The sequence below is a fragment of the Impatiens glandulifera genome, chromosome 7, assembly GCF_907164915.1.
Source record: "Impatiens glandulifera chromosome 7, dImpGla2.1, whole genome shotgun sequence".
NCBI classification, from domain to species: domain Eukaryota; kingdom Viridiplantae; phylum Streptophyta; class Magnoliopsida; order Ericales; family Balsaminaceae; genus Impatiens; species Impatiens glandulifera.
In genome coordinates, this window is record NC_061868.1 from 46,530,650 (window position 1) to 46,556,244 (window position 25,595).

Consider the following 25,595-nt stretch of genomic DNA (forward strand, 5'->3'; position numbering starts at 1 on the left):
TTTATATTTTTTTCTTTATCTGGACATGACATTTAGTGGTTCAAAAATCAATTTACTTTTTATAAGGTATAAAGTCACTTATTTTGATTTTTTTTTATTAACGGTTAGATTAGAAAGATGAAAATCTCTATACAAGTCTACATAATGTAAAAAAAATATAAAAAAAAAGATCAACCCAATTAAAATATTTTAAATAAACATATATTATTTAAATAAATCAATGTTAGATTTGCGATTAAATTTGCATTTTTGCGTTTCTGTTTGCCTTTCAGGTTGAGTTATATATATATATATATATATTTCTGAAATTGTACCGCAGAGCATCAAATTTGTTAGGAAAAAACAAGTATTGGCTGGTGAAAATTAGTGTACTGTCGTAACAGGTGGCGAAAACCCATTTGCCCGATTTCTTGGATACTGTATTAAGATATATATATATATATATATATATTAATTAGTGAATAAGAAATGATTAATTATAACTATAGAATGACATGTCTTCTAGCACCAAGGAATTCTTCCAATAAGATTCCATATTATAACTAGCAATAATGGTACCTAAAGATCCTTTTATAAGGCTTGGTTTTGGGTTTTGAAAAAATTTAAAGTGGAAAAAATACTGATGGGGGATAATTTTGAGCAGATTATAATTATTTTTGATAAAAATATTTAAAAGATATTAATATATATAAATAAAATAAAAAATAATAATTTAAAATATAGAGTATATTAGTACTTTGGTTAATGAAATGAGTAATGTGATTGTTGGGAATTGATTGATTGGAAAATTGATTTTGGATGAATTTTTTAAAAAACCCAAAGAGAACCCGACCTAAATTATTATTAAAAATCAAACATTTAATAAAATAGTGATATATTAACATAGGTTTGATATTTTTGTTATTTTTAAAAAAATCTTTAAAATTTATAATTGTTACACCACTTTATTTATTAATTAAAATATTTTTACTCTATTTTTATATAATTTTAATTTTAAATATAAAAAATATTATAACAATTTAATTATTAAAAATTAAAATAACCCTCGCTAACCAACATCAAACAATCTCACACTCTTTTCTTTTTAAAATTAAAGGGTATAATATGAAAAGTCCGTCACCCATAAAAGGAATCATTAATTGCATTTTCTTTTAATTTTCTAAAAAAAAAGGAACCATTTGTAGAAGACACAAATTGACCCAGGTTTGATTTTAAAATACACTTTAACATTTTATTTAAAGTTTATAACTTAGAGTACTATTTGTGCTTTATTATACTTTGGACATAATCCTTACATTTGTTGTTTTAAGAGGAAAAAAAGAAGTTAGCTATCAAGTTTAGTCGAATTATCAATTATTGATTATTTCCAATTAAGGTTATATATGTGTTTTTGTTATCATGATTCATAACCATCACTTTTAAAAAGTATGATTAAATTAAATAAAATTTTATTTGGTATAAATTTTTTTGACAATATGCTTATCAACTTTTTATATTAAACTTTTGACCATTTATCCTTTATATATATTTTTAAATTCAATCTTTTAAAATATTTTAGGACTAGTTTCTATTATTAATTACATATTAACATATATAGTTTTCAAATGATTATTTACATATATTTCACAAATGAATTAATCATTTTATTAAAAAAATGTAACTTATGAATAGGGGTATTTTTGACTTATCACAACTAAGTTCTTTTTTTTAAAAAAATATTTTAAATTTAGACTGTTTGGGTTGAAATTGTAACTAATAGTGACAAATGTTTTCGAAAATTTTGAATATCAATTTCTTTTAACAAATGTATTTTCTGATTGTTTTTATGAAAATGATCAAATGTATACATATCAAATAAGCCATATTAAAATGAGAAAGTAAGACATTATTATAACTATAAGCTTAGGACTACTAACCCGTCGTTATATATGCATGGCTTTTAAAAAAAATAAAAATTACAATTGTTGTTGGAAAATCAATTTGTTTGGTAGTTTTTAACCTATTCATTATAACAAGGGTAATAAGGTATATCTCAATAAATGAAATTGTGACATCCTTTAAAAAAATATATATATAAGAAAGGTTAATATTATTATTATGATTACAGCATGGGAACAAAATGTAAAGAAATAAAATAGTAAGTCTTGTCTATGCTCCAATCAAATGCTACCACTTTCCCTTCCTATAAATATCAACATTTTCAGGTCCCTAAACCCCCACAACACAACCTTCTTCTTCTTCTTCTTAATCTATACATCCATGGCATCCAGTTTGGGATTCTCAGTCACCGGAGCTCATCTCAAAGACATCAGTCCAAAAGGGTCGTTTCGACGTACAACTAAACTCGACGAATTGATTATGAATAAAAAGAAACTAAGTTTAATAACCAACGTAGCGGGTTATAAGTTTCCGGTAGTGGCTCCTCCTCAAGAACTCGCCGGAAAAAATCAGAAACTGGCGGCGTGGACGAGCATCCGACAAGAGAGGTGGGAAGGGGAGCTGACTGTTCAAGGAGACATTCCTCTTTGGCTAGTAATTCATTCTCTCTTTATCCTATTTCCTTAATTTATAAATTTAATCTTCATTTATTCATTATAACCCTTTTCAAAATGTTTTTCTATTTCATATTTTATCTTTTTTTATATATATAATTTAACTTTCAATACATATGAAACTTTTGCATGGAGTAAATTTATGAACAATATAATATAATAAAACTACCGTGAAATGAATATAACTTAAATAAAAAGATCGATCGGTTATGATGCATTGATTCGATCCCTTTTTGTTCAAATAGTCCAAAGAATGTGTCCTTGTAATTTTCTCTAAAATTTAAAACTATTATAAAAAAAATTAAAATATTAATATTTTTGTCCAGTTACAATATGGCTAGCTAGAATTAATTAATGAGATTACATGATCAAAGTGCTCTTTGTTCATGGCAGACAAAATGTTACAACTTACAAGTGCTTATTATAATCTCAATTATTTATTCCTATTTTTCATTGCCACTATCATTCTTTATTATTCTCACTATTTATGAATCTAAGTTCATTTTTTTCCTTTTAATGTATTTATTGGTTAATTTGTCCCTATAAATTAAAGTTTGGATTAATGATTCTAATAATAAGAATAACTATGTATATGTAGAACGGGACGTACCTAAGAAATGGACCCGGTTTATGGCACCTAGAAGATTATAATTTTCGTCACATGTTCGATGGTTACGCTACTCTAGTGCGCCTTCAATTTGAAAATGGTCGCATCATAATGGGTCATCGTCAGATCGAATCTGAAGCCTACAAAGCTGCTCAGAAGAACAAGAAACTGTGTTACCGAGAATTCTCCGAGGTTCCAAAGACTGAGAGTTTCTTGTCCTATATAAGCGACTTAGCCAATCTATTATCAGGTGCATCACTAACGGATAACTCTAATACTGGAGTCGTGAAATTGGGAGACGGGCGGGTAGTATGTTTGACCGAGACGGTTAAAGGGTCGATTGTAGTTAACCCTGATACGTTGGACACATTGGGAAAATTTGAGTATAGTGATAATTTAGGGGGGTTAATTCACTCGGCCCATCCTATTGTCACGGATTCGGATTTTTGGACCTTGTTGCCCGATTTGATTAGTCCTGGTTACTTGGTTGTGCGAATGGATCCGGGTTCGAACGAGAGAAGGCTCATAGGTCGAGTGGATTGTCGAGGTGGACCTGCCCCGGGGTGGGTCCACTCGTTCCCTATGACAGAACATTATATAATTGTGCCCGAAATGCCCTTAAGGTATTGTGCCCAAAATTTGCTAAGGGCAGAGCCCACGCCTCTATACAAGTTTGAGTGGCATCCTGAGTCCAAAGGTTTCATGCATGTTATGTGCAAGGCTAGTGGCAAAATTGTAAGTCTCCTTTATCTCAAATTCTATACTTTTTGGTTTATACAATAACTTAATATAAAAAGACTAGGCATGACCTTTTTACATGCAAATTAAACATTTTGATGTAACAATTATGCAAATTAAACATTTTGATGTAAACATTTATAATCTATGTTCAATCCAATAATGAAAGGTGGCTAGTGTGGAGGTGCCATTGTTCGTGACATTTCACTTTATCAATGCATATGAAGAGACCGATGGAGATGGAAGGGTGACTAGTGTCGTGGCTGATTGTTGCGAGCACAATGCCGATGCGTCCATCTTGGAAAAGTTATGTCTTAAGAATCTAAGGTCGTCATTGGGAAAAGACGTCTTACCCGATGCAAGGTACTATGCTCGATCAATCCATATATCTTATCGATAACTTATAAATAGATAGATGGCCAAATCTTATGATTTTTTTTTAAAAATTAATGTGGATCAGAAGTTTATTTATATTGTTATTTGTGGATGAATATAGGGTTGGGAGATTCACAATACCTTTGGATGGAAGTCCTTATGGGACTCTTGAGGCAGCATTAGAGCCAAATGAGCATGGAAGAGGAATGGATATGTGTAGCATAAACCCTAACTTTTTGGGGAAGAAATATAGATATACTTATGCATGTGGTGCCCAACGACCATGCAACTTCCCAAATACCATTACCAAGGTATGTCATGAAATTATTGACAATTTTAGTTAACACTTGTGTATTGATTTTTTTTTTCTTCTTTTATAGATTGATCTTGTAAATAAGAAGGCAAAGAATTGGCATGATCCCGGTTCTATTCCCTCGGAGCCATTCTTCGTGCCTCGACCCGGCGCAACTGAGGAAGACGATGGTGAGTTGATCTTGACAATATAACAAGAAATGTTAAATTAATTCTTAAAACTAATATTTACTTGATATATATAGGGGTTGTGATCTCAATGATAAGTGACAAAAACGGGGAAGGCTATGCTTTGATATTAGATGGATCGACATTCGAAGAAATTGCCAGAGCAAAGTTCCCTTATGGCCTTCCATATGGACTCCATGGGTGTTGGGTACCCAAGTAAAGATTTCATCTTCCTAATGCATCAAATAAATGTAGTGATATGTTGTTCTTAAATTCCTTATTATTGAGAACAATGTCAATATTAATTGGTGGAGATATAAATTTAGTGTGTGAGAAAATTACAAAAATGTGTAATATTAAGAAATAGTTTGTGACATCTATGTGTAACTTTTTTTTATAGGATGGCTTAATTTTCTATGTAAAAAATCTTTAAAATAAATAAATAAAATCGACCACAGTGGGAGTCGAACCCACGACCTTCTGATCCGAAGTCAGACGCGCTAATCCACTGCGCTATGCGGTCTTGTTGGTCTCACTTATTCCAATAAATTTTATTACACAAAATCTTTAAATGATTGACTGAATTTTATACAGGTTTTAAATAATTAGTATTTTTCTTCATTAACTTTCATTAAGCCTGATAATTATCTATAAACTAGATCATTAATATCTATATTGGATCTAACTTCCAATACTTGAAAAGAAATAAAAAAATTAAATCCTATACAAAATAAAATCGTCAAACCCACCAATATTGTAGATGAATTGAAAAAAAAAATAAAAAAAATAAACATTGTATAAGATACTTGGTTTGACTTTTAATAAGAATTTTTAAAATGAAAATAAATGTATTGCTAATTTTCATACATTCAAGCAAATAAATAAAAACGTTAAGTTTCACATATTATAAGTTTTTATTGTAAACATAATTTTATTTAAAAATCAAATATAAGTGGTTATAAAAAAATTTAATCTAACAAACTAATATGACTCTAAATGATTGGTTATAATATAAATTATTAATTAAACTTATATTAAATAAGTTCATAATTTTAAATTAATCAATATGTTATTTTTTCTTACACTTTTTTTTTAAAAAAAATATTTAAATTGTGAATTCTATTTTAATAATAATTTATAGTTATAATATTTATTTTAATTCAATATTTTCAACATGAAAATAATAACAACAATTAATACTAACTACAAGTTGTTAATATTGACGTACACTTCAAATTAAATTGTAACGTTATTAATTAATATAGTGAATAGTGATCAATTATAATCTTACCATTTATAAATACAATGTGGGAACATTTTATATGAGAAAAGTAAAAATAGAAGACTTTTTATTGGACTAATAGATAGTAACCAAATTGAATTAATATTCAAATGTTCAATAATTAATTTATATATACATATATGATTAATTTTTAGTTTAGATACTACGATATTAAACAAGTACAAGTTTTGAGATAGTTCTCCAATTCATATGGTGTTGTTGTCTTTAAGATCTCGCAATATACAATCCGTTGGAGAAAATTGACATATAATATGATTTGTCTTAGCAAGTTTAGATGCTGAAGTTATGTTGTATTTGAAGTTAAAACGTGCATAACATCAAGAAGTTTCAATTTATCAGAAAGTTTTATATTTCCTATTTCAAATGTTTAGTTGTTCCATCACGTAAAAATAAAGGTATATTAACAACTAACTCCAATGTCAATATATGTTCATTTTTAAAATTACGTAACCATTAAAATTAGAAGTTTTATTGTGAAAAGCTTTGTGTACCTTCGTAGTAATGTTCTTTACCTTTTCCTTCTTTAAGAAGATCTTTCATCATTATTTTGAAGGTAGGCGCAATTTCAACTTTACTTATTTTGAAAGATAATTTTTCAGAGAATTATGGTTATTCTTCATAAATGGAGAAGGGAGTGTCTGCCATATTAGCCACATTTTTTTATCTTTTGATCTTTATTCCTCTTCTATCAATCTGGATACTCATTCAACATGAAACAACCATCTTGATTGTGTCCTTCAGTTCTACAATGGGTACAATACATATCTCTGGAAGAACTTCCTTTGTTGTTACATTTCCCATAGATTGTCTTCCTCATTTTTCGCGAAAATGCAAAATATGCAAAATATTTTAATGTAACAATATTGTTATTAAACACTAATTTTTAAAAAGTTTGTTATGATTTACATTCAATCCAATAATTAAAGGTGGCTAGCGTGAAGGTGCCATTGTTAGTGACATTTCACTTCATCAATGCATATAAAGAGACCGATGAAGATGGAAGGGTGATTAGTGTCGTGGCTGATTATTGCGAGCACAATGCCGATGCGTCCATCTTGAAAAAGTTATGTCATAAGAATCTAAGGTTGTCATTGGGAAAAGACGTTTTGCCCGATGCAAGGTACATAACTCGATCAACTCATGAATTTTATTGATCATTTATAAAGAGTGTTGATAATAGATAGATGGTGAAATATTATGATTCTTTTTAAATTAATGTGGGTCGAAGTTTATTTATATTGTTATTTGTGGATGAATATAGGGTTGGGAGATTCACGATACCATTGAATGGGAGTCCTTGTGGGACTCTTGAGGTAGCATTGGAACCAAATGAGCATGGAAGAGGGATGGTTATGTGTAGCATAAACCCTAACTTTTGGGGGAAGAAATATAGATATACTTATGCACGTGGTGCCTAACGCCCATGCAACTTCCCAAACACCATTACCAAGGTATGTCATGAAATTAATGACAATTTGTAGCTAACACTTGTGTATTGATTGGATATTTTCCTTTGTAGACTGATGTTGTAAATAAGAAGGCAAAGAATTGACATGATCACGGTTCTATTCCCTCTGAGCCATTCTTCGTGCCTCGACCTGGCGCAACCGAGGAAGACGATGGTGAGTTGATCTTGATAATATAACAAGAAATATTAAATTAATTCTAAAAATCAATATTTACTTGATATATACAGGGGTTGTTGTCACGTCCAAAATCCAAATTCATTTGTTTGTCGTCGCCGCATGTTATACATTTAATTTTGATAATAACATGCTAGGCTGAAAGTAAATCATTCATTTATATTCATAAATACCAATACAATAGTAATATAATCTCACAATGTTCTCAAAAGATACTAATGATACCATATCTTCTTCTAGGCTATTAATTCTTACAAAACATCATATCCTTGTTTTAAATTACACTTCTGTGAACAAAATATAGAGTGAATAATATAGATAGACGCCTTCATCAATAGTACCTATATATGATTCAGTCACTTTGATCCTTCTAGACTATTCCAGATCTCTTTCTGAAAAGAATTCATCCAATTGGAATGAGCTAAACGCGTTCGGTAGGAAATAACAATCATTTAATAGCTAAATTAAGTTACATATATTATGATGAAGAAGACAAGGTATGCATCATGTAAGATATACATTTGAAATTCTATTCTAAAACTCAAATAAAAATACTCTTTTCTCCATTTTCTTTAACATACACATAAATACAATTTATCATAAATTAGGTCTCAAAGTTAATTCTATGAAATTAACTTCATTATTCTAAAAGTTTACCTTTAATAGTCTAACAATTAATTTAACAGCACAAGATCCATACATAATATTCATTTATTAGCTTAGCAACATAAAACTCCTAATGATCCCATATATTAGCATGATGGCTCAACGCCCTTAAGTTAGCATAATGGCAAAGCCCTTAGGATTCAAATGTTAGCGTAATGACATAAGCCGTAAAGTTCAAATGTTAGCTGACCTAAACCCTTAAGATTCACATGTTAGCATAATGGCGCAATGCCCTTCAAATTCAAATCATTTCAGCACAACCACATATACATAATAATAAATAAATTATTCACATATAGTCATGAATGTCTTCAAATAATCTTAACATTCATATTTCGAATAACTCATAACATCAAATGTCTCCAATATCTTTAACTACCTCAAGCATGCATGTTTCGTTATATCCTCAAATATCTTTCACTATTTCAATCATTTCAAACATGCATATCTCTCTTCAAATATAGTCCTTATACAATCGTAAATCTACAGAGTCTTCAACTATTCCTAGCATTTATATTTAATCTAAGTCATATCATCGTATATCTTCACATTCCTAAGTGCTAACCCTATTTTATAATTTCTTCATTATTTCGCCTCGCCTAACGAATGCCTAAACACTAAACATATATTCCTTTATCAATACATATCACTACTTCTTTATCTCAGATTTCCTAATGTATTCTTAGTCCCCTTTAATCACTTATCATTAACATCAGATGATGTAGCTTAATTAAGACTAAGAAAAGAGTGAAATTTTCATACTTTGTCAATGCTTTTTTTGCCCTAAGCCAAACCAAATCTTCTTTTTCTCTTTCTAGCTTTTCTATTCTCTTCTTCACTCCCACTCTCATAAAAGATTTTTACCAAGTCATAAAGAGATAATGTCAAGTATTATTATATATATTTTATTTTTATTATTATTATTATTATTATTATAGTTGTGATCTCAATGTTAAGTGAACCAAAAAAAAACCGGGAAGGGCCGGAAGGCTATGTTGAACTCCATGGGTGTTGGGTACCCAAGTAGAGACTTCATCTTCCTAATGTATCATTATATGTATTAATATGTTGTTCTCAATTTCCTTATATGAATGTGTAACCTTTTTTTATAGTTGTTTGACAAAATGTGTAACATTTTTTTATCGTTAATTAAGGTCCTTATTTAAGGATTTGTTTGAGTTCTCTATTGAAAAGCTTAATTTCCTTTGTAAAAAGTTGTAAAAGAAGAAGCCAAAAATAAAATCGACCACAGTGGGAGTCGAACCCACGACCTTCTGATCCGAAGTCAGACGCGCTAATCCACTGCGCTATGCGGTCACTTTACTTTCACTTTTTCAAATAATTAAAATAACAAGTAATATTCACATGGATGACTAAATATTATACAGTTTTTAAATAATTAGTATTAAGTCTGATAATTATCCATAAACTACATCATTTATATCTATATTGGTTCCAACTTCTAATACTTGCAAATAAAATATATTAATTAGATCCTATAAAAAATAAAATCGTCAAACCCATTTATATAGATAAATTAAAAAAAAATCTGTAAATGCTTCCGGTTGGAATTTACTAGATTTGAATATGGTGCTAATTTCATAAATTTAAAATAAACAAATTTTAAGTTTTACGCATCTTAAAATTTTATTTTGAATATATTTTCACTTAAATATAAAAAAATAATTGATTATAAATATACATTATTAAATAAATTTATAATATATTAAATTAAGTAATATGTTATTTTATGTCTTGCATTTTTGTAAATCTTTATTAAAATTACAAGTTCTAAAATAATAATAAGTTATAATCTTTACTCTAATTTAATTATTTACAACATGAAAGAAAATGATAACAACTTCTTATTATTGACGTATGAATTCAAATTAAATTTTCACATAATTAATTAATATAGTGATCAATTATGATCTTACCATTTATAAATACAATATGGGAACATTTTATATGAGAAAAGTAAAAACAGAAGACTTTTAATTGGACTAATAGTAACCAAATTGAATTATTTAAATGTTCAACAATTAATTTTTATATATAATTAATTTATAGAAGTCAAATTTATCAATAATGTATTTGTATTGCAAAGAAGATGTCCCATTCAATCACCTGAAATGGCATATCTTTGTGATTTTTTTTTTTAAAAAATGATATTTTCTTTCTTTTTAAAAATAATTTATCTTCAATTATATTATATTAATACTTACAACAATGTTTAAAAATATAAATAAATAATTTATCGTATTGGTTGTATGTGTATGAGAAGGCCATGTGGGAGAATTCCAGTGCAGCAGGCTGCAGTTGCGCTGTCTAAATAATTGGCCAACTCTTACTTACCACTAATTAAATTAATTAATTAATAATACTAAATTATATTAAGTTCTTTCTTTAAAATTAAATCAGAACCAACTTTCATTTAATAATTAATTTATACCATCCATTTAAATAACTAAGATAGGCCATGTCTAGTTAATGCCTCTCATAATTCATTATATTCGCATTATTTGTAATGACTATGGTTAAATTTTCAATTTAATATATGTTCAAATTATTAAAAAAAAAAATCATATAGAGCTCTTAAATTGGAGTGCAAGTACTATTTTTTTTTTTAAATATACTTTTACCAATCAAATTGATACTCATTCTCACACAATTATTTTTTAAAATTTCAACCTTTTAGTTTAATTATAAAATATTAGGATATATATCAAAAAAAAAAATTGTCAAAAAAAATATTGGTAATTGTATTCTAACGATTCTAATGAAAAATTATTAATTTATTGTACACAAAATAAATGTATTTTCGATGATATGAAATACAATAACTAGGGATTTATTGTATATATATAGATTTATAAATAAAGTTGTTTTTGAATTTTAATAAAAGAATTCTACTTTTCTAAAAGATTTGAGATCTTTTGAGACCAGATTATCACCAAAATAAAATATAAACTATATAGATGGAAAATAAAATAATCTCAAAAGTGATTTAGTTAATCCTTATTAATAGTGTGTTGTCATTTATGCCCACACATATATATAATGTCGTTATTCGTTTCCCTAAAAGTGTCGCGGTGAAAATAGAGAGAATAATGTGTAAATTTTTATATGATTTTTTAACTCGTCGTTTTTTCATATAGTTGACTGAGATAAAATTAATTGTTTTAAAAATTAAGAAGGTTTGGATATTTGAGATCTTATTTATTTTATTAAGGTTCTTTTATAAAAATGGTGCAGTACAATTGCAATAGAACCGGGTAGTCTCTAAGATGATTCTATATAATTTTTTGTTGGAAAAAACTTTGGGAGTCAAAAAATTCTATCTAAAATCTTGTTCTTTTTATGAAGTGTTTATTCATAATGGAATTCTAACGGATAATATGTGCATGAAAAAATATTGTAATATGGCTAGTCAGTCTTATGTGTCACAAAGAAGTTGAATCAACAATTCACTTACTCTTGCATTGTTGAAAGTGACTAGTATTTGTAGTCTTTGTGGTTTATTACTAAGATTCATTGAGTGATGTCTGAGTCTTTAAATAGTTGTTGAGAAGATTGAATTGATGCGGTTATATGACATGCCTACTTATTTGGGTTACCATCTCAATTATTTTTTGATGAATTATCAAGTTTGAAAGAAATCGTCGACTTTCAATGATTTTAATTGTTCGATGCGTATCATTCATAATACTATTATGATAATGTTTTATTAGATTAGTTTAAAAAAGTCAATAGAGTCTGTCGAAGAGTTAATTAATTGTTTTTCTCAAGAATTTACGAGCTCGATAATTAACTGAGTAGCATTTTTTATTCTTTTGGGTTTTGTCGTTATGTTTAAACGATTTTTTTAACATTTAATATACATATTTTTTTAAAAAAATAATAAACAAAAAAAATTCTAATTTTTTAAAAATAAAATATATATTTATTTTTATAAAAAAAATGTTCATTGAATTTAAAATAATTTTTAGCAATAAAAAGAATTCAAAATAGTTTATATTTATTTAGAAGGTAGTACAAGTATTCGAGAGATTTTATATTATATGCGTTGATTAGCAAAATAAATAAAAAAATAAAGAAAAAAAAATAAAGAAATAAAATAAATCAATTTTATTTTAATTTCTTAAAAAATATACTTTTTAAATTTATTACTTAAAAAAAGTGTTCAAATATTCTCTTACTTTTCCTAAAATATAACATTTAAATGTCATATATATACTTTTACATGTTTTTTTTTTATTAATTCCAATGTTTTTTTTAACTTATATTTTTTAAGAATATTTTTAATAAATTCAATAATACTTTTAATAAATTATAAAAAAGTCTTATACGTAAATTTCTTACTCAGGTCCTCTTCTCTTTGTATTATTATTATTGTCTCTCTCTCTCTTTCTCTCTCTTCTCTGACAATGGCTTCTCTGTTCAGAGACAAATCACTCGGTCAATCGAAGAGAGAGAGTACCATGCCGGCAGCCGCCGTCACCCGCCTTAACTCCGGCGTACTCTCCGGCGCCAGCACTTCCCTTCCATCTCCATTCGGCGGTATAACACCGACAATTTCCTCCGCCGACCTCCGCGAAACTGCTTACGAGATCTTTGTAGCCGCCTGCCGCACTTCCTCCGGAAAACCCCTTACTTACATTCCCAGCAACTCCACCAATTCTGATCGATCTCCTTCTCCCTCTCCTTCATCGAATTCCATCTCCCCTTCAATGCAGAGATCTCTCACTTCGGCTGCTGCTAGTAAGGTTAAGAAGGCATTTGGTCTCCGATCCAGTTCGAATTCTTCATTAGGGATTAAGAAGATTGAAGGGAGTCCACCTTCCGGTGGTAAAACTAAGAAGCCGGTGACTGTTGGGGAGCTGATGAGAGTTCAGATGAGGGTTTCGGAAAATACAGATTCGAGAATTCGGAGGGGTTTGTTGAGGATTGCTGCTGGACAGGTGATTTATCTGTTTTATGTAGTGGTTTCAGAGTAGAGAGACTTGAATCTAATGGATTCCTTTTATTTCATGATCTAATGAATCTTGTAGAATTAATTGAAGATAGATAGATGCTTATATCTAATGAATTTGTTACATACTGACGATTTTTATGTGCTGAACATTGAAATTATGTTCTAAGTTATTGACCCCTTTTGGCATGTAGCTATAGTTAAAGATCTCAATTATGTATATTATTATTTAGGGTAGAAGTTACTCAAATTTGAGTTAAAGACTCCCTGCACTCACGGATGGTGCAAAATAGGGATTGATTACAACACTAATTGATGTTAAAGACTCTTACAAGTTACAAGTATGAATATTTTTAATCCAACCATTTTGCGTGTGTTTTCTTTCACTACCAATATCCATTACATGGGTTCAAAGTGTTTCAGTTGGAATGTTTCTCCTGTGTATTTTATGGGTTTGGGAATGAAGGTATTTGATAAATCTTTATATAATGAATATGAGAATGTTTAAGATTATTCACTTCTTGTTTCACTTTATGCTTATTTTCCTTTTCTAAAGTCAGTTTTGTTTATTTATTAGTGTTGAAGATTTACTTTCTTACACAAACTTACTCTTTTCTTTTATCTTCTTACTTGTGTGTGTATGTTTTGACAGTCATAGGATTCATACCCTTCCCTTAGCTGTAATAACTCTTTTGCTACATAGAATTAAGAGATTCTATTCTTTTACCTGTGCAGGTTGGAAGGCGAGCTGAGTCAATGGTTCTTCCACTAGAGCTATTGCAGCAGTTCAAATCATCTGATTTCACTGATCAAGAAGAATATGATGCATGGCAAAAGAGAAATCTGAAAATGCTGGAGGCTGGACTCTTATTACATCCTCACCTGCCAGTTGAGAAGTCGAATGTTGCTGCACAGAGGTTGCGGCAAATTCTTCATGGTGCCTTAGAGAGGCCAATAGAAACTGGCAGAAACAATGAATCGATGCAGGTCCTTCGCAGTGCTGTAATGACTCTTGCTTCCAGATCGTTGAGCGAATCTCTTGTTGAGTCATGTCATTGGGCGGATGGGTTACCATTGAATCTACATCTCTATGAGATTCTTCTCGAGGCTTGCTTTGATGCTAGTGATGAGGCATCAATGATAGATGAAGTTGACGAGCTCATGGAAATGATAAAGAAAACTTGGGGAATCCTTGGATTGAATCAAATGCTCCATAACCTTTGTTTTTCATGGGTTTTGTTTAACCGTTTCGTTGCGACAGGGCAAGTTGAAAATGAGCTGCTATTTTCTGCTGATAATCAGCTAGCTGAAGTCGCAAAAGACTCTAAAACAATCAAAGATCCTGCTTATTCTGGGATACTAAGCTCTACTTTAAGTGCAATATTGGGATGGTCAGAGAAGCGGCTTCTTGCTTATCATGATACTTTTGACAGAGGAAATATTGACTCCATGGAATGCATAATATCTCTTGGAGTATCAGCAGCTAAGATCTTAGTTGAAGACATATCTAATGAATATAGGAGGAAGAGGAAAGGTGAAGTTGATGTGGCTCGCAACAGGGTTGATACTTATATTAGGTCTTCAATTCGCACTGCATTTGCCCAGGCAAGCCTACTGTATTCAATCTGTTACAGTTCCTTCCTTTGTCATTGATCTCTAGTTAATACTATTAAACTTCTTGCATATCTAGCAGAATCGGAAGATTGTGCTACACCGGATATTTCTGCCCCTTTTTCAAGGTTTCTTTGAAGTTTCTAGAATAGAAATCTTGTAATTGTTGTCTAAGTGTGTAGGACAAAGTTCTAGCTCCATTATTTATTGCTTTAGATTTTCTAATTAAATTATCTTGTACTCATCATGCTTAAGAAGATATTGAAGGTTCTCTGTGCATTTCCAGCCCACAATTGTTTGCCTAAACAATTGTATTTTGATCTGCAGAAGCTTGTCTATCCAATAGGTGTTTGATTTGTACATATTTTATTATGTGGACTTTGATTTTTGTTGGTCTGAGCCATGTAACCATAAATCTTAGGTTAATCTGTTTTTATTTTAATCTTAGCCAAAGGTTTTAGAAAATTGTCTAGTTGTTAATCTCATCTACAACATATATCTGTATAAACACTAGAGATAATAGCCACACGTTTTACTTGTTTAAGCTAAGCTAATGGTTAACTAGCGCTGTTGCTGATAATATGTCTGGTATTGTTGAATGTAGAGAATGGAGAAGGCAGATTCAAGCCGCCAAGCATCCAGAAACCACTCAAAACCAGTTCCCCTTCTTGCGATACTTGCTAAGGACATAGGTGAGCTGGCTGCTAACGAGAAGGAGGTTTTCAGTCCAATACTGAAGAGATGGCACCCTTTTGCGGCAGGAGTAGCTGTAGCCACTCTCCATGCATGCTATGGTAATGAACTGAAGCAATTTGTTTTGGGAACAAGGGAGTTGACACCAGAAGCTGTACAAATCTTGAGAGCTGCAGATAAGTTGGAGAAAGAGCTTGTTAATACTGCTGTTGAAGATTCCGTGGAATGTGATGATGGTGGCAAGGCAATAATTCGTGAGATGCCTCCTTATGAAGCCGAATCTGTTATAGCCAATTTGGTTAAAGCTTGGATTAAGACAAGAGTGGACAGACTAAAGGAATGGATTGATAGAATAGTCCAACAAGAGGTACTTTTCTCTCCCTCTATAATTTTATTCAACAGTGGAAGCATATCCAAGTTCATGAAGTTTATTGCTCTTGCTGTGTATGTGCAGTCAAGTCATGGTTTGGATAATGATCTTTGAATTATTATTCAACTTCTGCTTCCTTTTTGCAGCTGATGTATATAGCAGTTAACACAATGTCTTGTGTGATAAGAACATAATGTAATATCTTTTTTTTAATGGGTAACATTTGAACCTTATCTCATATAGGAATGGAATTTAACCCCTAGATCAAGTGTTAAATCCCGAAACCTTGCAGCCCTTCATCTAGTTCTTTCCTGTTCAACTGTCATCTCTAGCTGCTTTACTGAAAACTTCCCATCTATCTTCATCACTTCTATCATGGGGCAAAGTTGCTTCTGGCAATGAAGACACGGAGAAAGTTCACCTAGAAGGGAACATATATTTAGATAGTTCACCATCATGCAGTAACCAGTCTTCATAATATAGTTTGACAGTATGCTTTCAAATTATATCAAGCACAGCCTTAAACTCATTGAATTATGTTAATTTGATTCCACTATTATTTAAAATTACTTAATTATTTAGATTCAGTTCAAATTAAAATAAAAAATCTGAATTAATTCTGTAAGTTACGAATGACTTAAATCGGTAATCTAGTAACAGCATGCCATAGACAAGGTTAACCCCTTAAGATTATCAAATGACTACACTAAAAAAATAAAGTAGTTACTTTCCTGACATTAATTCTACATTTTATCAAATCCAACTTACATACGAATACCAAGTACATAAGATTTAAATATTTTTAGTTGGTTTATTCAGCATTTATTATTGACACGCTTAACTTATTCAACACTTAATTTTCAGTTTTGTCAAAAGCACCTAAGTCTAACTGTTGTTTAGAGAATATATGTACCTGCTCAATAAGTAAGGAACTAAATGATTTTGATACTTGTTCTTGAGGTTATCTTATATGTTGGATATTTACAGTAATAGTTGCATGTCCATTATGATAGGTGTGGAAACCACTAGCAAATCAGGAACCATATGCCCAATCTGCAGTCGAAGTTCTTCGAAATATCGATGAGACCTTAGATGCCTACTTTCAGCTACCGATACCCATGCACGCTGCCTTGCTTTCTGACTTAATGGCTGGCCTGGACAGATGCCTTCAATATTATGTAACCAAGGCAAAATCAGGATGCGGTAAGATTTATATTTCTTGGACAAGGGAACATAATACTTGGCATTGATAACATCTGTTTAACATTATGAATGTTTGTTTAGGATCAAAGAACACATTCGTTCCTACTATGCCTGCTTTGACCAGATGTACGGTGGGAACAAGATTTCATGGCGTGTGGAAGAAAAAAGAAAAGAGCTTGAACAGCCAGAAAAGAAACTCTCAAGTAGCAACAGCTAATGCAGATAACTCTTTTGGCATACCACACCTATGCACTCGTGTGAACACTTTGCACCATCTTCGTTCCGCATTGGATGAAATAGAGAAAAGAATAATTACTCTGTTGAGGAATTCCGAGTCTGCTCAAGAAGAGGATTTCAAAGATGGGTTGGGGAAAAAATTTGAGCTGACACCTTCTGCTTGTCTTGAAGGTGTCCAGCAACTCTCAGAAGCCATCGGTTACAAAATCGTGTTTCACGATCTGAGCAACGTGCTTTGGGATGGTTTGTACATGGCTGAGCCATCAACTGCCAGGATTGAGCCATTTGTTATCAATCTCGAGCAAATTCTGACGGTTATATCTGACACGTTGATTGAGAAAGTCCGTACACGAATCATTGCTGATATAATGCGAGCTTCTTTCGATGGGTTCTTGTTAGTTTTGCTTGCTGGGGGGCCATCTAGAGCTTTTACTAAACAAGATAGCCAAATCATTGAGGATGATTTCAAAACCCTAAAGGATTTGTTCTGGGCAAATGGAGATGGATTGCCAGATGAATTGATTAACAAGTTCTCAGCTACTGCAAGAGATGTCCTCCCACTTTTCCGCGCTGATACAGAGAGCCTAATTGATCGGTATCGAAGAATAACTGTAGAAACTTACGGGTCAGTGGCTAAATCCAGGCTTCCATTGCCGCCAACTTCTGGACAATGGAATCCAACAGAACCAAACACCCTTCTCCGTGTTCTTTGTTACCGCAATGATGAAGCATCTTCGAAGTTCTTGAAGAAGTCATATAATTTACCCAAGAAACTGTGAAAAAATGAGACCTGCCTGCGATAATATTGTTATTACTTATGTGGGGATCTGGAAATGACTGTTATTGTATAGTAGCTATTTGGGCCCGTATTCTTTTGTTTTTTCTTCCACGAATTTGCAACCTTCATTAGCGAAAGAACCAAAACAAACAATGAGGCGGACATATACAGGTTTGTCATTCTTTTTTCATATATATATTATATATATATATGTCATTTGTTTATATGAGCATCATGTTAGACTCTACTCTTGGTATTCTGTATGCATTGGCACAGTATGTAGTGCAATGTGATGAGATTATTCAACCTGTAACATTATGTGAGGATCGTCCATATTTGGAATAGAAGATGTTTTTAATACTCGTTTGGAAACACTTTTTGGATCTGGATCTGAATCTATATTAGAAACAGTCAATCAATTTTGTAATTTGTGACTAAGTTTTGTTTCCAAACGTGAGCTCACCTGAATTCACATCCAGGTGAGATACTTGATGAAAAGGAATTGCTTTCCAGTTTCTCATCCAGATCCATAAATGTTTTCAAATGGGTCATATCTAGGATTGTCCCACTAAGCAGTTTTTTCGCATGTTCACTTTTGCACTATCTTTCTGAGATCCGGGTTGCAGTGACACCCTTTCCTTTTAACATGTCCAATAGACGCACACTTTGTTGTGACACAAGTGTTCCTAGTTTTGCACTCACTCTGCAAATCTGTCGAACCTTGCCCTTTGAAGTTTGGATAGAGTGTTTCTAGCCAGGTCTTCTTCTAAATGCATTTCTTTCTTTCGAGTTGATTTGATGACTGAGTCTTACATTTGAGATCAAATGTATTCGCATATATGCAGTTTATTTTGTAGGAATTCCATCTGATTCAAAATCTTAGACAGAGTGTTCCAATGTGTGAGATGAATTTATGTATTTGTTTTGTGTCTTTCCTCCAAGTATACATACACACAGAATTCCTTTTTATGTCATTCTGGGTTTGGACTAGAACATGTCCATAAAACATTTTTTTGTGTTCAAATATCTTGTCCGAATATTGATTAGCGATTTATCGTCAAAATTCAATTCCAACTCAAGAAAGTGTTTCCAATAGGGTTTACAGTGTATTTGTTATCATATTTGGGTTGAGTAAGGTCACTGTATTTGTATTTTGTTTTTCTCTAATCCTATTTGTTAATGAGTTTGATGGTCAATAACCATCCTAGTCCTAGGCCTCTTACTTTATTTTAATCAATATATTTTTTTTATTGAGAAATAAATAAAAATTAAGGCACAACTTATGTTTAAATAAATTGTAAATAATTTATTTATTAAAAAATATTCAATGCAACAAGTTAGCTTGTGACCTTTTCTTGTGAGAGAGATTTATTAATTTTTGTTCCAAGCCTCAGATTTAGCATTTTTTTTATGGGTTTAGTTGTTTATAGATAGATATTATTTCTAAAATGTAATAGATGTGGTTAAGATATATCTAGAAATAAATGTTAATATATATTAAAGAATATTATTTTATTTAAAGAAAATTCAAATATATTTAGAATATATTTTTTATTTAAACTTTAAATGTATACACTAAATGGATATTTTTCTGTTAGATTTAGTACAAATTCATTCAAAATATGATGAGATCTATTTTTATATAAAATATATTTAATACAAAAAAGAGAATATGGATTACTTTTAATATTCATTATTCAAATGATCCTCATAGATAGGACATGTGGTGTGACACTCACGAGGAGAATGCTGGAATGTTCCTGCTAAAAGCACGAAATATATGTGGTCAATAAATTGTTTTATTTTATTTACATAGTTTTATAAAATATAAAATTCATCATAAATTTATTTATTTGATTTCCTGCAACATTAAATCACAAGCTAAAACTATATTATATTATATTATATTGTTTGTAACTATGCTTGCAATTCATGACCAACCAAAAAAAATGATCTTGAGCTTTGGTCAAAATAAAAAATAAGCCCCCTAAAATTTTAAAAGTATTCAAATAGGGATGTGAGGTTAGGTTTTCTCTTAACAATCTAACCAAAATAGAAGGATCCAATCAAATCTTCTATAATCCAGAAAGATTGTAATATAATCTTATATATTTTTCAAATTCATATATATTGCAAATCCTAATTGAATTATACAATAGATACAAATTATTGTATTTGTGATGTCATTTATCAATTATTTTTTTCCAACTTTTGTGTGGCACAATTTTCATTTAATTCAAAAACATCCTTTAAATTAGACCATAAAAAGAACCAAGAAAAAAAAACAACAATACCATCAAAATAAAATTAAAAAAACGGACTAAACAGGTTTCCTGAAAAAAAAATATTTGAGTGTAAGTCTATAGTCTCTTAATCGAGGCAGATTAAATTGTCATCCCTAATCTTCACTTCGGGCAATCTCAACCCACCTATTAAAATTTCACAACAAAATTATATGGATTAATAAAGGATAATGTGTGGCAAGTTTTCCTCCCATTTTGAAAAACATATCCTCTCCTAAATAAGAATGACATGTTAATCTATATACTACATTTTAGATATTTATCCCATAAAAATGGCTCAATTTTCTCCTCTAAAACATTTCTCATCTTAATAAATAAAAAGGAATTGACATCTTAATCTATATACTTGCACCATTTTAGATATTTATCCATGAAAATGGCTCAATCTTCTCCTAAAATATATATCTCATCTTAATAAATAAATAAATAATTGTATAATAATAATAATACCCCAAAAAAGATGTCCCATTTCTTAAAAGAATATGCCAAAAACATGAAAAGAATAATAGTGAGGAAATTTTAGTTGCCAGCAAAGAAGAAGCCAAAACATTTGCAAGTGGAAGGGACCTTCCATATAAAGACAATATACAATTTAATTACTTAACTTTTTTATTTTTCATTTTTCTCTCAACTTCTTTTGTATCAGATCTATAATTCAAAAGCTGCACCTTTATCTAAATAAAAATCAAATCTCAAATATATGGTTTCTGAATTGTGAGATTATTTAATTTGTAACTTTATCATTAACTGTAGATTTTTTTTTTCTTTTTGTTCTGATAATATTGTAGTTTTTGATTCTTCTTTGTAGTGTGACTAATTCTCACATGTAAACAGATAACCCGTAAACACATTTAGTTAATGAGTGAAATTTGACTCTTGACGAGTTCAATCTCTTATTACCCAGATATGATCTTCTGTTACGGGATCTCTATGTTCCCCTCACAGAGAAGTAGAGAAGTGCAAAACGGTCATATTTAAAAAAAAATGATTGTTTTTCTTTTTTAGGTGAAAGAGAACTGAGATAACCCCGTAACTAGGATAAAAGAAGGGATTGATACGTATAATATAATGTAGTTGAAATTTTGATGTTATATTAATTGTTATATATAATCACATAATATTGATATGAATCATCTCCTCAAAATTCATTTATGCTAAAGTTTATGGGTAATATGGTAGGAATAGAATACCTTAATGTGCATCTGATGAATATTCTAAAGTTTAGGGACCGGATCAATATATTAAGGACTTGAATTATTTAATTTACAGACTACAGTAGGTTTTGATAAAGGTACAATTTTTGGCTGTCTTCTTCTTCATCTTCATCATCACCATCATCTTCTTCACTCCCCTGCCTTACAACAAGCTGACAGACAAAGAGACCTTCCCATTATCTCTCTATAACTCTCTCTCTCCAAAACCCATTCCTTCATATTCACAATCTTTCAGAGTAAGAAGTTTCATACTCCATAACAATGGCGGAATCAAGAAAATGCATTTCAGCAACAGACCTCGAAACCCACAATAAGCCAGGAGATATCTGGATCTGCATTCAGGGTAAAATTTACGACGTTTCCAACTGGGCAAAAGATCATCCAGGCGGTTCACAGCCTTTACTGAATCTCGCCGGAAAAGATGCAACTGATTCATTCGTTGCCTATCATCCAGGAACCGCGTGGAAGTATCTTGACGAGTTCTTCAATGGTTACTACCTTGAAGATTACTCTGTCTCTGATATCTCCAAGGATTATAGAAAACTCCTGTTTGAGTTCACTAAGATGGGTTTATTTGAAAAGAAAGGACATGTCACATCTGTAACTCTCACTGTCATTGTAATGCTGTTCGCTGCTATTCTCTATGGAGTTCTCTTCTCCAGCAGCACTTTTGTTCATTTCATTTGCAGTATGATGATGGGTGTTCTTTGGATTCAAAGTGGTTGGATCGGACATGATTCAGGTCATTATCAAGTAATGCCGAATAAAAAACTCAATCGTTTTACTCAGATCTTGACCGGTAACTGTCTCGCCGGAATCAGCATTGCTTGGTGGAGATGGAACCATAATGCACATCACATTGCTTGTAATAGTCTCGACCATGATCCAGATCTTCAACACATGCCATTCTTTGCGGTATCAAACAAGTTATTCAATTCAATCACTTCTTATTTCTACGATAGAAAAATGAATTTCGATTCTGTTTCTAGATTCTTAATTAGTTACCAGCATTTGTCATTCTATCCCGTAATGTGCTTAGCTAGAATCAATCTATTTGCACAATCTATAATCCTATTACTATCCAAAAGAAAAGTACCCAACAGAATTCCCGAGATTTTTGGAGTACTTGTTTACTGGGTTTGGTTTCCATTGCTGGTTTCTTGCTTACCCAATTGGGGAGAAAGAGTAATGTTCATTCTTGTTAGCTTCTCTGTCACTGGAATTCAACATGTTCAGTTCTGTTTGAACCATTTCTCTTCAAATGTGTATATGGGTAAACCAAATGGAAACGATTGGTTTGAAAAACAGACAATGGGTACACTTAACATATCATGCCCAAGTTGGATGGATTGGTTTCATGGAGGTTTGCAGTTTCAGATTGAACATCATCTGTTTCCAAGATTACCTAGGTGTCAATTGAGGAAGGTTTCTCCTTTTGTGAAGGATCTTTGCAAGAAACACAATCTGGGTTACAATATTGTACCGTTTTTGAAGGCGAATTTGATGACTATAGACACGTTGAAGAAAGCTGCACTTCAGGCTCGTGATCTTACAAGCCCTGTTCCAAAGAATTTGGTCTGGGAAGCTCTCAACACTCATGGATGATGATGAAGAAGAAGAAATGGGGAATTATGAATTTAGTAGTATATTCATCAAGTTTATTATCTATCTACTGTTTTGTCAAGATTTTGCTGTTCCTTAAGAAATTGTGATCGAACTGAAATAAGCAAAAATCATAATTATCAGTTTTTTATTTTTCTGCAGTCTCTTATGTTTTTCTGTCTTTTTTTAATGTAATCTATCTAGCTGGTTGGTCTGTTAACTTTGAATTATTTAATGGGTGGTGGTTGAAAAGGAAGAAGAACATGTTTTGAATGATTGATTGATTTTTGGGGATGCAATCTTTATAACCATTATCTGTACAGCAATAGTTTGTTTGATGATATTTAGAAAGAAAAAAAAAAAAACTATATAAGAACAAAGATTACATTTATATATACATAGAAAGATTTTTTATTGTCAAATAATTTGTAATCAACAAGAACCATCCATTTTTTTTATTCTACTTATAAATCTAACAAGACTTTCTATAGTAGCTATGTCATGTCCTCCCATTTCAATTAAATTGTTTCATAGTTCAATAAAGAATCACAACAAGCTTAGGGTGGGAGGGCAAAAGTGTAATTAATTTTTTAATTTTTTTATATGACTGTTTTACCCTTGTGAAAGTGAATCGGAAGAGCAAGAATATGTGGGAGTAGAGGATCTAATCTTGTAGTTTGTGTCATGAGTTTTGATGTTTGCTATAAACATTAATTTATTTTATTATTGAATTTTAGAAAGTTAAAATGGTTCACTAAAGTTTGACACTCTAAACTATATAAGGTTGAATTGTTAAATTGGGGTTAAATGAAATTTTGATTTTTTTTTTTTTAAACCTTACCGTTTAGGGTTTTTATTGTTAAAATTATAAAAACAATTTTTTGTCTTAACGGTTTCAAATGTCGTTAACTTATTATTTTAGCGACATTTATAAATAAATAAAAAATAATATCATTAATTTAATTATCAATTTCAGTGAAATGAGGTTTTAATTATCGAATTACTTAAATTCAATAGTTAAATTAGTGATATAGATATTTTTATTTTATAAATGTCACGCAAATAATAAGGTAACGAGGTTTTAAACTGTTAAGACAAAATCTCATTTGGTATAACTTTAACTAAGAAGCCCAAATTGTGAGTTTCGAAAGAATATATCCAAAATTTTAATTGAACATAATAAAATAGCCCTAATTTAAACAAATGTTTAATTAATACTTATTTTTTTACCAACAAAATTGTAATGGAATCATTATACCAACTTTTAGGAATTGTATATGTTTTAAAAAATGATAAAAGAAAATATAAAATTTAAGTTTAAGTTGAATTAGAGGATGAATTTGAAAATGAAGAAACAGAAATTGGGTTAGAATTATATTATGGATCCAATCAAAATATCAAGTAGAAGTAAGTCTTAGGCAATAAATGGTTTGTTGTCTTATTTGAAGAAAGACAATTTTAACTAAAGCCAAATGTGATGAATTTCTTTTTCTAAAAAAAAGAAGAAAAAAAAAAGAGTAAAGTTTATTTCATGTAATTAACAGCATAACCCATCTCAACTTAAAAAAAAATAGTGTGAATTAAACTGAAAAATGTTATTCTCTTATACAAACTTTTTTACTTGATTGTGTTTTTTTTTTCAAATTAATTACTCAACTTGGGGATACACATAATTAGATAGCTTCTTTATAAACACAAATATTTTTTATGGGGGTTTACTTAATAAATTTTCATATGATGATCTTTTTTGTAAGTGAAATATATTAGTTGATATGGCCATATTTATTTTAAGTAATAACACAAAAATTATAAAATGAATTACTTATTAGGATAGTTCAAATAAAATTTGAGAGTTTGATTTTTCCTTTAAAATATATTAAATAAAAATTATATAATAAACATTTTATTGGTCTAAAAAAAATCACATGAACATACACATCAGGCCCAGGACCATTCACCGGCCAATAACCGTCTAATTAATGTTGCCAGTTTTCATTTTAATCGAAAATGTGCTCAAATATTTTTTTTAAATATTCAACAATTTAATGCAAATACTAAATAATTTTGCAAAAAATTAAATATAAAAAATATGATAATTTAATTAATTAAAAACTAAATAACATATTTTTTCATTAAACAATATTTTTAAAAAAATCTGATAAAAACTCCTTAATAACCTAACCTTAAACAAGCTCTTGGCTGTGGTTGCATTCTTTACTCTAAAATAAAACATTTTATTAGTAAGAAA

The 25,595-nt window shown here is 30.3% G+C and overlaps 3 protein-coding genes and 2 non-coding genes across 5 annotated transcripts; 3 read left to right on the plus strand and 2 right to left on the minus strand.

Moving 5' to 3' along the window:
- The first annotated feature begins 2,292 nt into the window (after nucleotides 1-2,292).
- On the plus strand, nucleotides 2,293-5,117 carry LOC124910343 (carotenoid cleavage dioxygenase 8 homolog B, chloroplastic). The gene is made up of 6 exons (XM_047450977.1): nucleotides 2,293-2,532; nucleotides 3,151-3,894; nucleotides 4,067-4,260; nucleotides 4,394-4,583; nucleotides 4,653-4,755; nucleotides 4,830-5,117. The coding sequence occupies exons 1-6, from the start codon at nucleotides 2,359-2,361 to the stop codon at nucleotides 4,970-4,972; spliced, it is 1,548 nt and encodes a 515-aa protein (XP_047306933.1). The 5' UTR covers nucleotides 2,293-2,358; the 3' UTR covers nucleotides 4,973-5,117.
- An 84-nt stretch (nucleotides 5,118-5,201) lies between these two features.
- Nucleotides 5,202-5,275, minus strand: TRNAR-UCG. Its single transcript has one exon. It is a non-coding gene; the product is annotated as a tRNA-Arg (tRNA).
- Nucleotides 5,276-9,607: 4,332 nt separating this feature from the next.
- TRNAR-UCG lies at nucleotides 9,608-9,681 on the minus strand. The gene has a single exon. It is a non-coding gene; the product is annotated as a tRNA-Arg (tRNA).
- A 3,065-nt stretch (nucleotides 9,682-12,746) lies between these two features.
- Nucleotides 12,747-18,475, plus strand: LOC124910739 (protein unc-13 homolog). The gene is made up of 5 exons (XM_047451420.1): nucleotides 12,747-13,325; nucleotides 14,072-14,941; nucleotides 15,552-16,007; nucleotides 17,024-17,213; nucleotides 17,295-18,475. Exons 1-5 carry the CDS (start codon nucleotides 12,792-12,794, stop codon nucleotides 18,227-18,229), a joined length of 2,985 nt encoding a protein of 994 aa, XP_047307376.1. The 5' UTR covers nucleotides 12,747-12,791; the 3' UTR covers nucleotides 18,230-18,475.
- A 3,401-nt stretch (nucleotides 18,476-21,876) lies between these two features.
- Nucleotides 21,877-23,508, plus strand: LOC124945261 (acyl-lipid (9-3)-desaturase-like). The gene has a single exon (XM_047485660.1). It carries the CDS (start codon nucleotides 22,007-22,009, stop codon nucleotides 23,348-23,350), a length of 1,344 nt encoding a protein of 447 aa, XP_047341616.1. The 5' UTR covers nucleotides 21,877-22,006; the 3' UTR covers nucleotides 23,351-23,508.
- Nucleotides 23,509-25,595: the final 2,087 nt, after the last annotated feature.

What these genes read in the sequence shown, in the direction of transcription:
- LOC124910739 (XM_047451420.1), top strand. Translation starts at nt 12,792, where the DNA reads ATGGCTTCTCTGTTCAGAGACAAATCACTCGGTCAATCGAAGAGAGAG. An exon ending in TGAGGATTGCTGCTGGACAG is followed by an intron (nt 13,326 to 14,071) that starts GTGATTTATCTG and finishes TTACCTGTGCAG; the next exon opens with GTTGGAAGGCGAGCTGAGTC. An exon ending in TTCGCACTGCATTTGCCCAG is followed by an intron (nt 14,942 to 15,551) that starts GCAAGCCTACTG and finishes TGTTGAATGTAG; the next exon opens with AGAATGGAGAAGGCAGATTC.
- LOC124910343 (XM_047450977.1), top strand. Translation starts at nt 2,359, where the DNA reads ATGAATAAAAAGAAACTAAGTTTAATAACCAACGTAGCGGGTTATAAG. An exon ending in GCAAGGCTAGTGGCAAAATT is followed by an intron (nt 3,895 to 4,066) that starts GTAAGTCTCCTT and finishes CAATAATGAAAG; the next exon opens with GTGGCTAGTGTGGAGGTGCC. An exon ending in TCCCAAATACCATTACCAAG is followed by an intron (nt 4,584 to 4,652) that starts GTATGTCATGAA and finishes CTTCTTTTATAG; the next exon opens with ATTGATCTTGTAAATAAGAA.
- LOC124945261 (XM_047485660.1), top strand. Translation starts at nt 22,007, where the DNA reads ATGGCGGAATCAAGAAAATGCATTTCAGCAACAGACCTCGAAACCCAC.